General features: G+C 45.0%; 1 protein-coding gene across 1 annotated transcript in view; it reads left to right on the plus strand.

Annotated features, from left to right (window-relative positions):
* The window catches only part of Reep3 (receptor accessory protein 3), an 84,719-nt gene that overhangs the window by 51,657 nt on the left and 20,869 nt on the right, over positions 1–12,193 (plus strand). The window contains exons 3-5 of the mRNA XM_076557078.1: positions 3,923–3,999; positions 7,168–7,288; positions 8,223–8,336. Coding sequence (XP_076413193.1) covers positions 3,923–3,999; positions 7,168–7,288; positions 8,223–8,336 — 312 coding nt within the window. The remainder of the gene's footprint in view (positions 1–3,922; positions 4,000–7,167; positions 7,289–8,222; positions 8,337–12,193) is intronic.

The following is a 12,193-nucleotide window of genomic DNA, read 5'->3' on the forward strand; positions in this document are numbered from 1 at the left end:
GTGCCACAGAGCACATGTGACAGTTAGGACAACCCACAGGAAGGAGTCACTTCTCTCCTGTGGATACTGGGGATGGAACTCAAGGTCATCAGACTTGATGGCGAGCTCCTTTATCTCCTGAGCCATTTCGCCAGCCCGAACTTGTGTCTTTTCCCATGACAAGTAGGTAGTAAGAGTGGATACAGTTGTATCAGTTCATGTCATTGCTAATGATGGCACCTCAGTCCTTAAGAATTAACTACATTATGTTTTATATGAAAGATCAGACAAAGTGGTGTGTGTGTGTGTGTTCAACTTAGTGCTTATCGAAGTACATACTGTCTTGTTAGAGAATTTATTTCTTAGGGATCAAAGATACAGTTTGTTTCTTTTGTGATCAGTAAGTGGGATATATAGAAGTGATTATAGAGCTGGGTGCGGTAACACACACCTAGAATGTCAGCCCTTGTAAGGCTGCAGCAGAGGATCAATAGTTCAAGACAGAGCAGAGGAGGGAAGGACTTGCACCCTGTTAGATATCATGAATAATTCGGAGATGATTTAGTGTATACAACAGGATGTGCATTGGTTACTGGTAAATACTAAGCCACTGTATAGCTGAGACTTAACGGCCATAGGCTTTGTATTTGTAGGTTTTGAGAGATAATCCCTACAGACACAGAAGGGTCTATGTATGTGTATAGGACAGTCAAGGTCTGTGTACGTGTATAGGACAGTCTAGGTCTGTATTTGTGCATAGGACAGTCAAGGTTGATGATTTTCCCAGAAATCATTAATATTAATACTAATGCTGCATTTTATTATTGGGATTTTCATCTGATAGGAAAACTATTTAGGTCTTTGTCTTCACATGTCCTTAGTTACAATTTTATGAGCTGCTCTTTTTTTTGTTTTGTTTTGTTTTGTTTTTAACCTTGGCTTCTGATATTTTCTCTGGGAAAAACCTTAAACAGAAGCTGGGTGGCCTTGAGGCACAGTTTTTAATAAAAGCTCTGCTGAGTCATCATTTCATGTAAAATCCTAACCAGATCCATTATTGTTAAAGTAAGGTAACACATTTCCAAGGTTAACTTTCTCTGTGGTTGCCCCCATGAACAGCACATGCTCATTGAGTGACATTTAATTATTGTTAAATTCAGTTACATATTTCTGATAAGAAGAAAAATACCCTTACATTCATGAGAGCAGATTGTCAGGAATTTATTTACAAAAGAATAATTTAAACCATAGAATTTTTTTTTTTTAGTGTGTTAGTGTTTTTTTCCTGCATGTATGTCTATGTGAGGGTGTCGGATCCCCTGGAATTAGAGTTACAGACAGTTGTGAGCTGCCATGTGGGTGTGGGAATTGAACCCAGGTTCTTTAGGAGAGCAGTCAATGCTCTTAACCACTGAGCCATCTCTCCAGCCCCAGGATTTTGTTTATATAAAATTGTAGCTTGAGAGTTTTCTCTCCTGTCCTGCCAATCCCCGGCAGTCCCTTAGCCCACTTATAAAATAAACATACAGACACTTATATTATTTAAACTGCTTGGCCATTAGCTCAGGCCTATCATTGTCTAGCTCTTATTTTTATATTCAGCCCATTTTTATTAATCTATACTTTGCCATGTGACTTGTGGCTTACTGGTACCTTACATCTTCCTTGTCCTGGCAGCAGCTGCAGTCTCTCTGCCTGCCTTCCTCTTCCCTCAATTCTCCTCTCTGTTAGTCCCGCCTATACTTCCTGACTGGCTACTGGCCAACCAGTGTTTTATTTATTAACCAATCAGAGCAACACATTTGCCATACAGAACATGCCACAGCATAAAATTATAGCCAGTGCCAGGCATGATGACTCATGTAATCTCAAAAAGCCCAGGCAGGAGGATTGTCACATATTTGAAGCCAAACTGGGCTACAAAGTGAGACCGAAAAAAAAAAAATGAATAATAGTAAAGTACTATTCAGTGCCACAGGGGGAAGTGTCTAGAATATACTGTTGATGACATAGTTTGCCGTTTGGTGACGGTTTAGTTTAACTACAAAGGAATACCTCTTTTCTTCCTCTTTAAAAAAAAAAAAAATTACATTCGAGGCAGAGAGGTGACCCAGTGGATAAGAGCACTTGCTGCTCTTGGAGAGGACCTGGGCTCAGTTCTGATACCCGTGTGGCAGCTCACAATTGCCTACCTGTACCTCCAGTTCCAGGGGCACTGTTGTGGTGCTTGTAGTATACACATCCTAGACAAGTACTCCGCCACTAACTAGATCCCTGGCCTTGAGTCACAGCTTGCTGTTGTCTGAGAAATAGCCAAACAAGCATCTATCTTAAAACCAAGTAGTTAATAAGAATCTATTAGAACAGGATTTATTTCAGACACGTATGAAAATGCCACAGTGTGACCCATTTAAAACTATTTTTACATAGCACAGTATTCTAGCTGCTCATCAGGACACTGATGGGGATGAGAATGAGGGAAGTGGTAGGTTTTCCTCTGTGTGGGGTACGGCTGACTAGCCCATCCCAGAATCAGGCAGCCTGGATCCACACTCCTGCAAAGTGACCTTGAGAAAGGCCCTTTACGTCTCTGCCACTATTCCCTTACCTGTGGCAGAAGCAATTGCATTTCCCAACACCCAATGTTGTTATAAGGGTTAAAGGCGTTATTGCTATATTGTGTGCTTAGCAGTCCCAAGCCCAGCGGTTGGTGTGGGGTCGCGTATTTGCTTATAGTGTTGAGCAGGACAACCAAACAAAGAAAAGAAAAAAAATTGAACCTTCTTGAAAGAAAGTATATCTGCTAACATGGAAGAAAAGGTATAAATCTGAGGGAGGGAGGGAGGGAGAGAGGGAGGGAGGGAGGGAGGGAGGGAGGGAGGGAGGGAGGGAGGGAGGGAGTTTAAGAGTAACTAATCTAGCCTCTGCCTGTGAAAGGACGCAGTGCCAAAAGACTCTCCTGGGAGTGAGGGGCTCGCTAGGCTGCCCTCCTTCAGCAGGCAGGGACTCAAAACTTCCCAAACGGCTGCTGTGGGATTGGAGTGAAAGGCACTGACTAGGTCCCCGTAGTGATTGGTTTTATTGGTTTGTCATTAAGGCTCATAACAGTCCTGTGATAGTTCTTTGATCTGTGAACAATTTTTGTACGTGGAAAAATAAAGAATGTAAAATTTTGTGTATTTGAGGCAAGGTCTTACTATGTAGTCCCAGCTGGCCTGGAGCTTGATATTTAGACCAGGTTGTCCTCGAACTCAGAGAGATCCACCTTTCTCTACCTCTCAGGTACTAAGATTAAAGACATGCGTTGTCACACCCAGATAAATGCAAATTTTTTAAATGTACCCTTTTTTTAAATCCACTTTATTTATTTAATATTTATTTTTATTTTCTGTGCATTGCTGTTTTGCCTCATGAATGTCTATATGAGGGTGTCAGATCCCCTGGAACTGGAGTTACAGACAGTTGTCAGCTGCCATGTGGGTGCTGGGAATTGAACCCAGGTCCTCTAGAAGAGTACCCAGCGCTCTTAACCACTGGGCCATCTTTGCAGCCCTGATAAATGCAAAATTCTAAAGACCAATGGAGCAATAGATGCTGTCGTGTCTTGTACTGTTTTATTTATGTGTATATTAAGTGGTTCTTTGATTCCGGTACTGAGTTACATTCTATCAAACCTCAGAGATTTGTGGTTGACTCTGGTATCTCAAAGACACTTGATGTCGTCCTCCCAAAAACTCATACATAAAACCTGTTGAAAACTGGACCCTCGTCCTCTGCATTGGACCCCAATGTAGTATATATCCAGAGATGCATGTGTCTTTATATAAAATTACTCAGAATAAGTAATCTCTTTTTTAAAAACATGGTCTCACTCTATAACCCAGGCTGATACACGATAAACCGTGTAGCACAGGTGTTTCATGAATGCCTTTGTGACTTCCAGGTCCGCTGGATGATGTACTGGATTGTCTTTGCCCTCTATACTGTGATTGAAACCGTGGCCGATCAGACACTTGCATGGTAAGTTCCTCCACGCTAGGGCACTCAGGGGCTCTCGGGTGTCCCAAGTTCTTAGCCTGCTCTTGCTTTTCACCATGAGAAATAGATGAAGCGACTTAATTACCCAGCATCGTTTCCTTTCTCTGTCTTCCCCGTGGAGCCCGCCCTCAGGAAGGCAGCTCACTGTGCTCATCCCTGCCCACCCCCCACTCCCACCAGCGTCTTAAAATAGAGAACCTGGCTGTCATCATCCGCTTTCCACACTCATGACTTCAGACTTTCTCTCGACGGCTTCCGAAACGACTCCCCTCCGATCCGCAGCATCTGGTCCTAGCCCTCCCCCCCTGCCTCCCCAGCCCGACAGCTCTGAGCACGAACATTGAGGCTACACCGCGTCAGCAGCCACGTGGACACCCACCCACTTGACAGCAGCTCCCTGGCCGCTCCCGCAAAGCACCATGAGGCGTAATTACAACATGTTCATTCCCTCACGGAGCTCACAGTTTATAGAGGACCCATACTTAAGGACTCGAGTCTCCTCACGGGGTATTTCCGAGTACCTTTCCATCCAATCGTGCCATTAGAGAAGTCTCCTTTCTAAACATGGAAACCCGAGACCTTGCCGGTGTTTCCGTTTCTTCCCATGCGTCATAGACTGGAGCTGAAGTTAACCCAGTTATCTTTTCTTTACCTGAGCTACTAAATACAACCAGCCAGATAGATAGACAGGTAGATAGATACATCAGACTGTGGTATTGACTTGAACCTGGCCATCCCTTTCTATTCCTTCTTGGACCTGCTTTATACCATTTCTGGTCTCATATTCTCATACAACATTATATCATGCCATCACACAGATTTGCAGAAGTATATATCCTGAGATTCAGACTTCAATATTCTTTTTTCTTTTTTGGGGAGGCAGGAGCACGGTCTCACGATGTAACTCTAGCTGGTCTGGAATTGGCTTGTGGACCAGGGTAGCCTCGATCCTACAGAGGTCTGCCTGGCTCTGACTCCTGAGTACTGGGATTAAGTGCATGGCTCACCATACCTGGCCAGACTTAAACATTCTTAACCCCTTATTTATGAGTTGGTTCAAATCAATATCTATCTCTCCCCTGCCTCTGTCACCCCCTCTTCCCCCACCTTACCTTCTCCTCCCCCCCCACTTCTCCTTTCTCTCTCTCCTTCTCTCTCTCCCTCTCTTCCCCCACCCTGCCCTCTTCCTCTCTCTATCTTTCCTCCCCCACCACCTCACCCAGGATTTCCTACATGCTCAACATCCACTCTGAACCAGACCCTACCCTCCTCCGTTTTTCTACTCTCACTTGAAATATTTTCCTTGAGGCTGGAGAAATGGCTCCCTTACCTGTAACTGCAGCTCTAGGGCACCTGATGCCCTATTCAGGTCTCTACAGGCATCACACACACACACACACACACACACACACACACACGCACACACACACACACACCACACACATACACACACACACACCACACACACACACACACACACACACAGCATCCATCCATCCACAAGTTTCTTTCCCTTCCCTTTATCCCTATTCCTTCCCCTATGGATTTTGGATTAGATGTCTGAGGAGAATTATCTCCTGGCTTCAGGAGGGAGGCAGAGTTCAAGACAAGGTTTCTCTGTGTAGCCCCGGCTGTCCTGGAACTCACTCTGTAGCCCAGGCTGGCCTCGAACTCAGAGATCCACCTGCCTCTGCCTCCCGAGTGCTTCAATCAAAGGTGTGTCCCAGCTTCTCTTAGCTTTTAACTGACAAAACAAAGATTCTTAACCATTCGAGGGGCCTTGAGCTTCTCAAAGTCCTTCTTTCCTTCCCTTCTTATTTATTCATCTGTTCTGAGGCATGATCTACTGTAGCCAGGGCTGACCTTGAACTCCTGGTCCTCCCGCCTCTACCTTCTAAGTGCTAGGATGACAGGCGTGAACGACCATGTGTGTTATTTTGTTACGGCCTTGCTGGGGACCAGACCTTCATGCGTTAGCAGGCAAACCCTTTACCAGCTGAGCTACATCCCCAGCCCCCACAGTTTTGTTTTAACTACTTTCTTTTTCTAATTTCAATATAGCTCATATACATTATTGAAAAAAAATGTAGAAAATTTTGGATGTTAAAAGTTGGGCGGGCTGACCAGGTGGTCCATTCTAAAAAGGTGCTGGCCACACAAGCCTTACAACCAGAGTTCAGTCTGGATCTCAGGGTGTATGGAGAGAACTGACCTCCACACGTGTGCCGTTGGTGTTTGCACCCACCCGTATATCATACACACTTGTATGCACACACACAATCATAGCTTTGTTGTTGTTGTTGTTTTTCCATCCTGAGAGTCCATGCACTCGATGAGAGGGTTTGCCGACTACACAGTAGTCACTCCTCACTGGCCCCTGCCTATCTGCCTTCCCACAAAAACTGAGACTTGGGTCCCCGTGGTCCCCTCACACTGTGTGAGTTAGCTTTCCATGTGGCAGCCCTCGAGAGCACAGTGGGTTAGAACAGCAGACCTCAGTGTCGCGCTCACGTGACCTCAGGGCAGGGCTTTGGCTGCATCCTTGCTGGGCTCAGCCCCATGAATGTCTTCCTTCAGAACCAAGGCTGAGGAAGGAAGCATTTCCACGACAGAAGCTTTAGCAAAAGGTTGGGGGGACTCGGATGAGAGTGTCAGAGAGCAACTAAGGCTTATGTCCTCTCTGTCACACTCACTTGGGTTGACCAGTCAAGTCACATGGTCCAGGGCTGAGGAAGTAACTCCACCCACAGGAAAGACATGGGCACTTAGCTCGTTTCCAGTCTGCCTCTGAAACTGGCGTGCACGTGGAACAGATGGAAGTTGTCCCCTAATGTCTTTAGGTGTGTCACACACTTCTGGAACAGTCCCTAGCCGCCCTGACTAAATGGTAATTCCATCCTTCCTAAGCCACTGCAGTTAGTTCGGGTGCTGGCCTGGGCACAGGGTCTGCAAGGATCCTTGCAGCCCTGGGTCAACCCGGCTATGATTTAAGGATGTGGACTCGTCAGTACATTCCACTGCGCTGGTTCCCTCGTCAGCAGCTTCCACGCGTGGAAACAGATACGGTGGTTTTGTGGTTTCCACGGTCTTGGCTGTTTTGCTTCCTACCGTATTTCCTTCTGATGGTTTCTGTGTTTTGTTTCTTGTTAGGTTTCCCCTGTACTATGAGCTGAAGATTGCCTTTGTCATCTGGCTGCTCTCCCCCTACACCAGAGGGGCGAGTTTAATATATAGAAAGTTCCTTCATCCTCTTCTTTCTTCAAAGGAAAGGGTAAGGTCGACCAGTTCTCACCACATCCTGCCTTTCAGTAGTGTATGTGTCAGCCTTATAAAAAGAGGCTGCTTAGCATTAATTCTAAATAAAACTAGCAGGGCATGGGGATGCACACCCAGGAGGCAGAGGCGGGCAGATCTCTTTAAGTTTTAGGCTAGCCTGGTTTACATATCCATTTCCAGGCCAGCCAGGAAAAAAAAAAAAAAAAAAAGATCCCATCTTAAAAAAAAAAAAAAACACTTAATAAACTAACCTCTATTGATATGTTCTTGTTACTATTTGCCAGCTTTTGTTTTTAAACAGGATCTCACAGTATCTCCGAGCTGACCTGGAACTCCCTATGTAGTCCAGGCTAGCTTCAAACTTAAAAAGATCTGCCTATCCAGAGTGTTGGGATTAAAGGCGTGCACTACCACACCCAGCTTAATTATTATATATATATTTTTTTTGGTTTTTTCAAGACAGGGTTTCTTTGTGTAGCTTTGCGCCTTTCCTGGATCTCACTCTGTAGAGCAGGCTGGCCTCAAACTCACAGAGATCTGCCTGCCTCTGCCTCCTGAGTGCTGGGATTAAAGGCGTGCGCCACCACCGCCCAGCTATATATTTTTTTTTTTTTTGGTTTTTCGAGACAGGGTTTCTCTGTGTAGCTTTGCGCCTTTCCTGGAGCTCACTTGGTAGCCCAGGCTGGCCTCGAACTCACAAGAGATCCGCCTGGCTCTGCCTCCCGAGTACTGGGATTAAAGGCGTGCGCCACCACCGCCCAGCTATATTTTTTTTTTACTCAGGACTTCAAGTAGCCCAGACTGGCTTTGAATTTACTATGTAACTGAAGATAACCTTGAACTTTGTGCTGTTTCTGCCCCTACCTCCCTGCTGGGGTGAGAGGGGTGTGCTGCCGCACCTGACTTGACTGTTAACTGTTTGTCCCCAGGAAATTGACGATTACATTGTCCAAGCCAAGGAAAGAGGCTATGAGACGATGGTTAACTTCGGGCGTCAAGGTTTGAATTTGGCGGCTGCAGCCGCGGTCACAGCAGCAGTAAAGGTGAGGTTTCCTTTGTCGTGTCTGGTGTTCCCGTCAGCCCCATTCAGAAAGGTGGCCACTTTTATTTTAGATCATTATAAAACTGTGGCAGAACTCTTTTTTTATGTTTATTCTAGCACTTGAATAAACAAGTCGGTAATTTTAATGATATTTTAACACTTCATTTTCTGTTATTTGGGAGTCCAAGGCCCTTATTTTATTATGAAATTAAAGGTAGTTGATAAATTAAACATACCTGCAAATGTCATTTTGGGGTACAGTTCCCCCCCCCCTTTTAACCTTGAAGTAGTTTTGATAACGCACCTTAAGTAAAGATGACCATTCTTTTCTCTGTGTCTTTGGTCTCTCTCTCCTCTCTCTCTCTGTGGCACTGCCTTGCTAGGATTTCTGGCTTCCTTCTGCACCTCTGCTTCAACCAATTTGAGGTAACTGGTTATTCAAAATAAAGCATGTAAAAAGTTTGTTCTGAGTCACTAATATCGTAGCTGTTCCTTCCAGCCGGGTCGCTGATTGAACGCCTTCTCTGGAGACTGGCGCTGTGGCTCTTGAGCTCCTGTGCATGTAGTAATTGGTGTGGCTTATTTTCAGTAGCACAGCACAACTGATTTTAGCGTGTGGTATACAAGAAAAAGAAAACAATGGACATCACACCCAGAAAGTGCTGGCGGTGACTTTTAACGTCACCATAAGCCGTTTGCTAATTTGTGTATGCCTTGGCTGCTTTGTGTATAAAACAAAGGTGACGTGTCTCTGAACATACATGATAGGTACTGTGCTTGCTCAGAGTGGGAGCCAGGGATCCTTAATTTCATGGGGATGGTTTATTATATGGAGTAAAATTGGGGTAGTTAGTATTCTACTTTCAAGTCAGGCTCTTTTGTTGTTTGCTGTTGTTTTAGGGTTTATTTTTTTGTTAATTGTGTGTATGTGTCTGTGTGTACCTATGTGGGTATAATGCCTGTGAGCACAGGCGCCCGAGCAGTCAGGAAGCCTAGGATTCCCTGGAGCTAGAGTGACAGACAGTTGTGATCCTCCTAATGTGGACGCTAGGAACTGAAAGAGGATCCTCTGCAGGAGCAGCAAGTGCTCCGAACTTCGGAGCCAGCCCGCCAGCTCAAGGCAGGCTCTTTTTAACTGAGCTGTGCTGTGGAAAGATCCAGTTCAGCTAGCGGTGGTTTTACAGAACTGCAGTGGTGAAAGAGTGTTTGTGGGAGGGCACTTTAACTCTGCAGAGACCCTCGGCTCACCCATCCACGTTAACAGAATCAAAAAGGGAGAACGCGGATGCTCTTCCTGGCAGTGTTGCAGTGAGGGCTAAGCAGAAATTCACCAATAGGATATAAGTAGATAACTGTATGGAAAATGGTTATTGATTATTGTATAATAGCATGCTACAATGTTTACTACTATGTAGTTTTCCTCTTCCTGGGCTTGTAAAGAGCTTTCCTTTCATTAAAAGAGACGAATAAACTCGAAAGCAGCAACATTTTGAGCTTATTTGAGTTTATTTTGCTTTTCGTTTCTTGCTTAATGAGAATGTATTGCTGATCACATATCAACCATGAAGACCGCCCAGCAGATCCATCCTTCACAACTAGACAGTGTGAAAAGGGAGGGCTGAGGCAGTTACCGAGACAGGGAAACCATGCCATTATGTTGCAGTGTTGCGGGCAATGAGCCTCCAGATCCAAGGGCCCATACATCACCGAGCCCCACAGGGGAAAGAATGGCCATCTCCAAGCAGGGCCATCACATTATCCCCACCCCACCCTCACCAAACACCAACAAGGAGGACAGAATTCTTAAAGATTTCAGAGATGAAAAGCACGTCATGTTCAAATAATCTAGCATCAGAATAGCAGTAAACTTGTACTTAATGAGAGAGAAGCATGAAGGCAGTGTGACATCACCCATGATGCCGTCCTGTGTGACATCGCCCATGATGCCATCTTGTAACTCTGGGCCAAGTTCTATACTGAGCAAGCCTGTCAATCAGGAGTAAACTTAAAATAGTTGAAAAAGAAAAGATTTCGTTTTTCTTTTTAAGTTCTCCATATGCAAACCCATAAAATGTATCAAATGCACACCCTTTTCAGGATAGGTATGTTCTGCCAAGGCTAAAGAGGAGGGACAGGAGACAAGGAAACTCATGGGATCTGGGAAATAGGTTGTCCAGCACAGAAGGGAGATGACAGAACTCCCTAGGACAATGTGCATCAAGTCCAGAATCCAGCCAGCGGAAGTGGATTCTGTGGATCAAGGTGCTAACAGAGATGCTTCTGAAAGAAGTACGGAATTGAAACATGGAGAATAGAATAGAATTAGCTTGATGCTGTGCAGGGGTGACACAATCCCAGCCATGTGTATGGTGTGACCCACCGAAGAACTCCCTGGCTGCAGACAGTGTGTACCTGGGCATGGTCACCATGGGAAATGGATTGGTGACTATGCACAGAGTAGGACAGCTAAGCAAATGAAAATCAAAAGGGCAGTTATTAACTCTGGGGGGGGGGGGGGACAACAAAAATCCTACTAGACACCAAGTACAATAATGGAACCTGGCCCAGCCCAGCAGTAAGCAGAAGAATTTAACAACTGCCATCTTGCTATGTTGAGACATGGGGGTGGGGCAGAGGGGCGGAAGTGGAAAAGAAAACTCTCACTCTTACAACACAAGTCAGAGGGTTTATAGTGTCTGCATCTAGAGTGGTGTGACCACAGGTGGCTTCCTGCTTCCCATCTAAGCTCAGCATTGGTTGACTTTGCAGGCCAAGTGGATATATTTATTTACACTTCAAAGACATTTCTGAACTTGTCTTTTTTAAAAAGCCTCATTCGACGTGATCCTGTATAGAAAACTGCAAATTCAATTTCAGCTTTAAATGTGCACTGAAAACACATTTGAGGACCTTGTTTTAGTAAATGCAGAAAGAAACCCCCACAGTTCTCCGTTTAACACTCAGAAACATTTCTCATGTGTTTTCTTGCTTGCATGTGTGTGCATCGTGTGCACACCTGGTCCCCAGAGGCCAGAAGCTGGTGTTGGGTCCCCTGTAACTGGAGTTACAAGTGTTGTGAACTATTATGTGGGTGCTGGAAACTGAACCCACGTCTTTAGTAAGAACAGCAAATGATCTTAACCACTGAGTCATCTCTCCAACTCCTGAGACGTTATGGGTTGTAACTACTTGTAAGGTATTTACTGTATCTTGACTTGTGTTTGCAAAGCCTATTCTTGCTTCATGAGAAGTCAGCAACCCTCACAACATGACTTTATCCTTATCCCCTCATTTTATCTTATTTGGCCTTCATCAGTTTTCACCATCCTACCATCCTTTATATATGGCACACTTACTGTCTCTACCTACCACCTTGTCTAAGATCGGTGCTGATGATGCATTCTAAGATAGTCGGGCTCTGTGGCCTCGCTGGCTGCTTACTGTCTGCCTGTAGCCAGTGTCTCTATTGCTAACTGGAAACTTTAACCCATCCTTTGGTTGCTAGTCTGTTCCTAAATATTGTTATCTCAACGAAAGACTTCTATAAAAATGCCACAAAAGATAATCCTGTATCTCCTTCCTCCTTTGTGATTCATGGATTTCACTTCTATATTTAACAACTCAAAATCAACTCTCAAACTGGGGGTGGGGGGGTGGGGGGGGCGGGGAGGCAGGAAACAGAGACTATAAAGCCACCACAGTCCTACAAAACAAGCCCACCGCTGAAGGTCACTGTCCTACTTTGCTGGCATTGTGGTTCTTTAACCAAAAAAAAAGTCTCAGTGCATGAGATGATGTCATGTTCTCATGACTCCAGGAGTGCTAGACACTCGATTCTTGGTTCTGTTGTGTCTATTA

The sequence above is a fragment of the Peromyscus maniculatus genome, chromosome 21 (genome assembly GCF_049852395.1).
Source record: "Peromyscus maniculatus bairdii isolate BWxNUB_F1_BW_parent chromosome 21, HU_Pman_BW_mat_3.1, whole genome shotgun sequence".
Taxonomy (NCBI): Eukaryota; Metazoa; Chordata; class Mammalia; order Rodentia; family Cricetidae; genus Peromyscus; species Peromyscus maniculatus.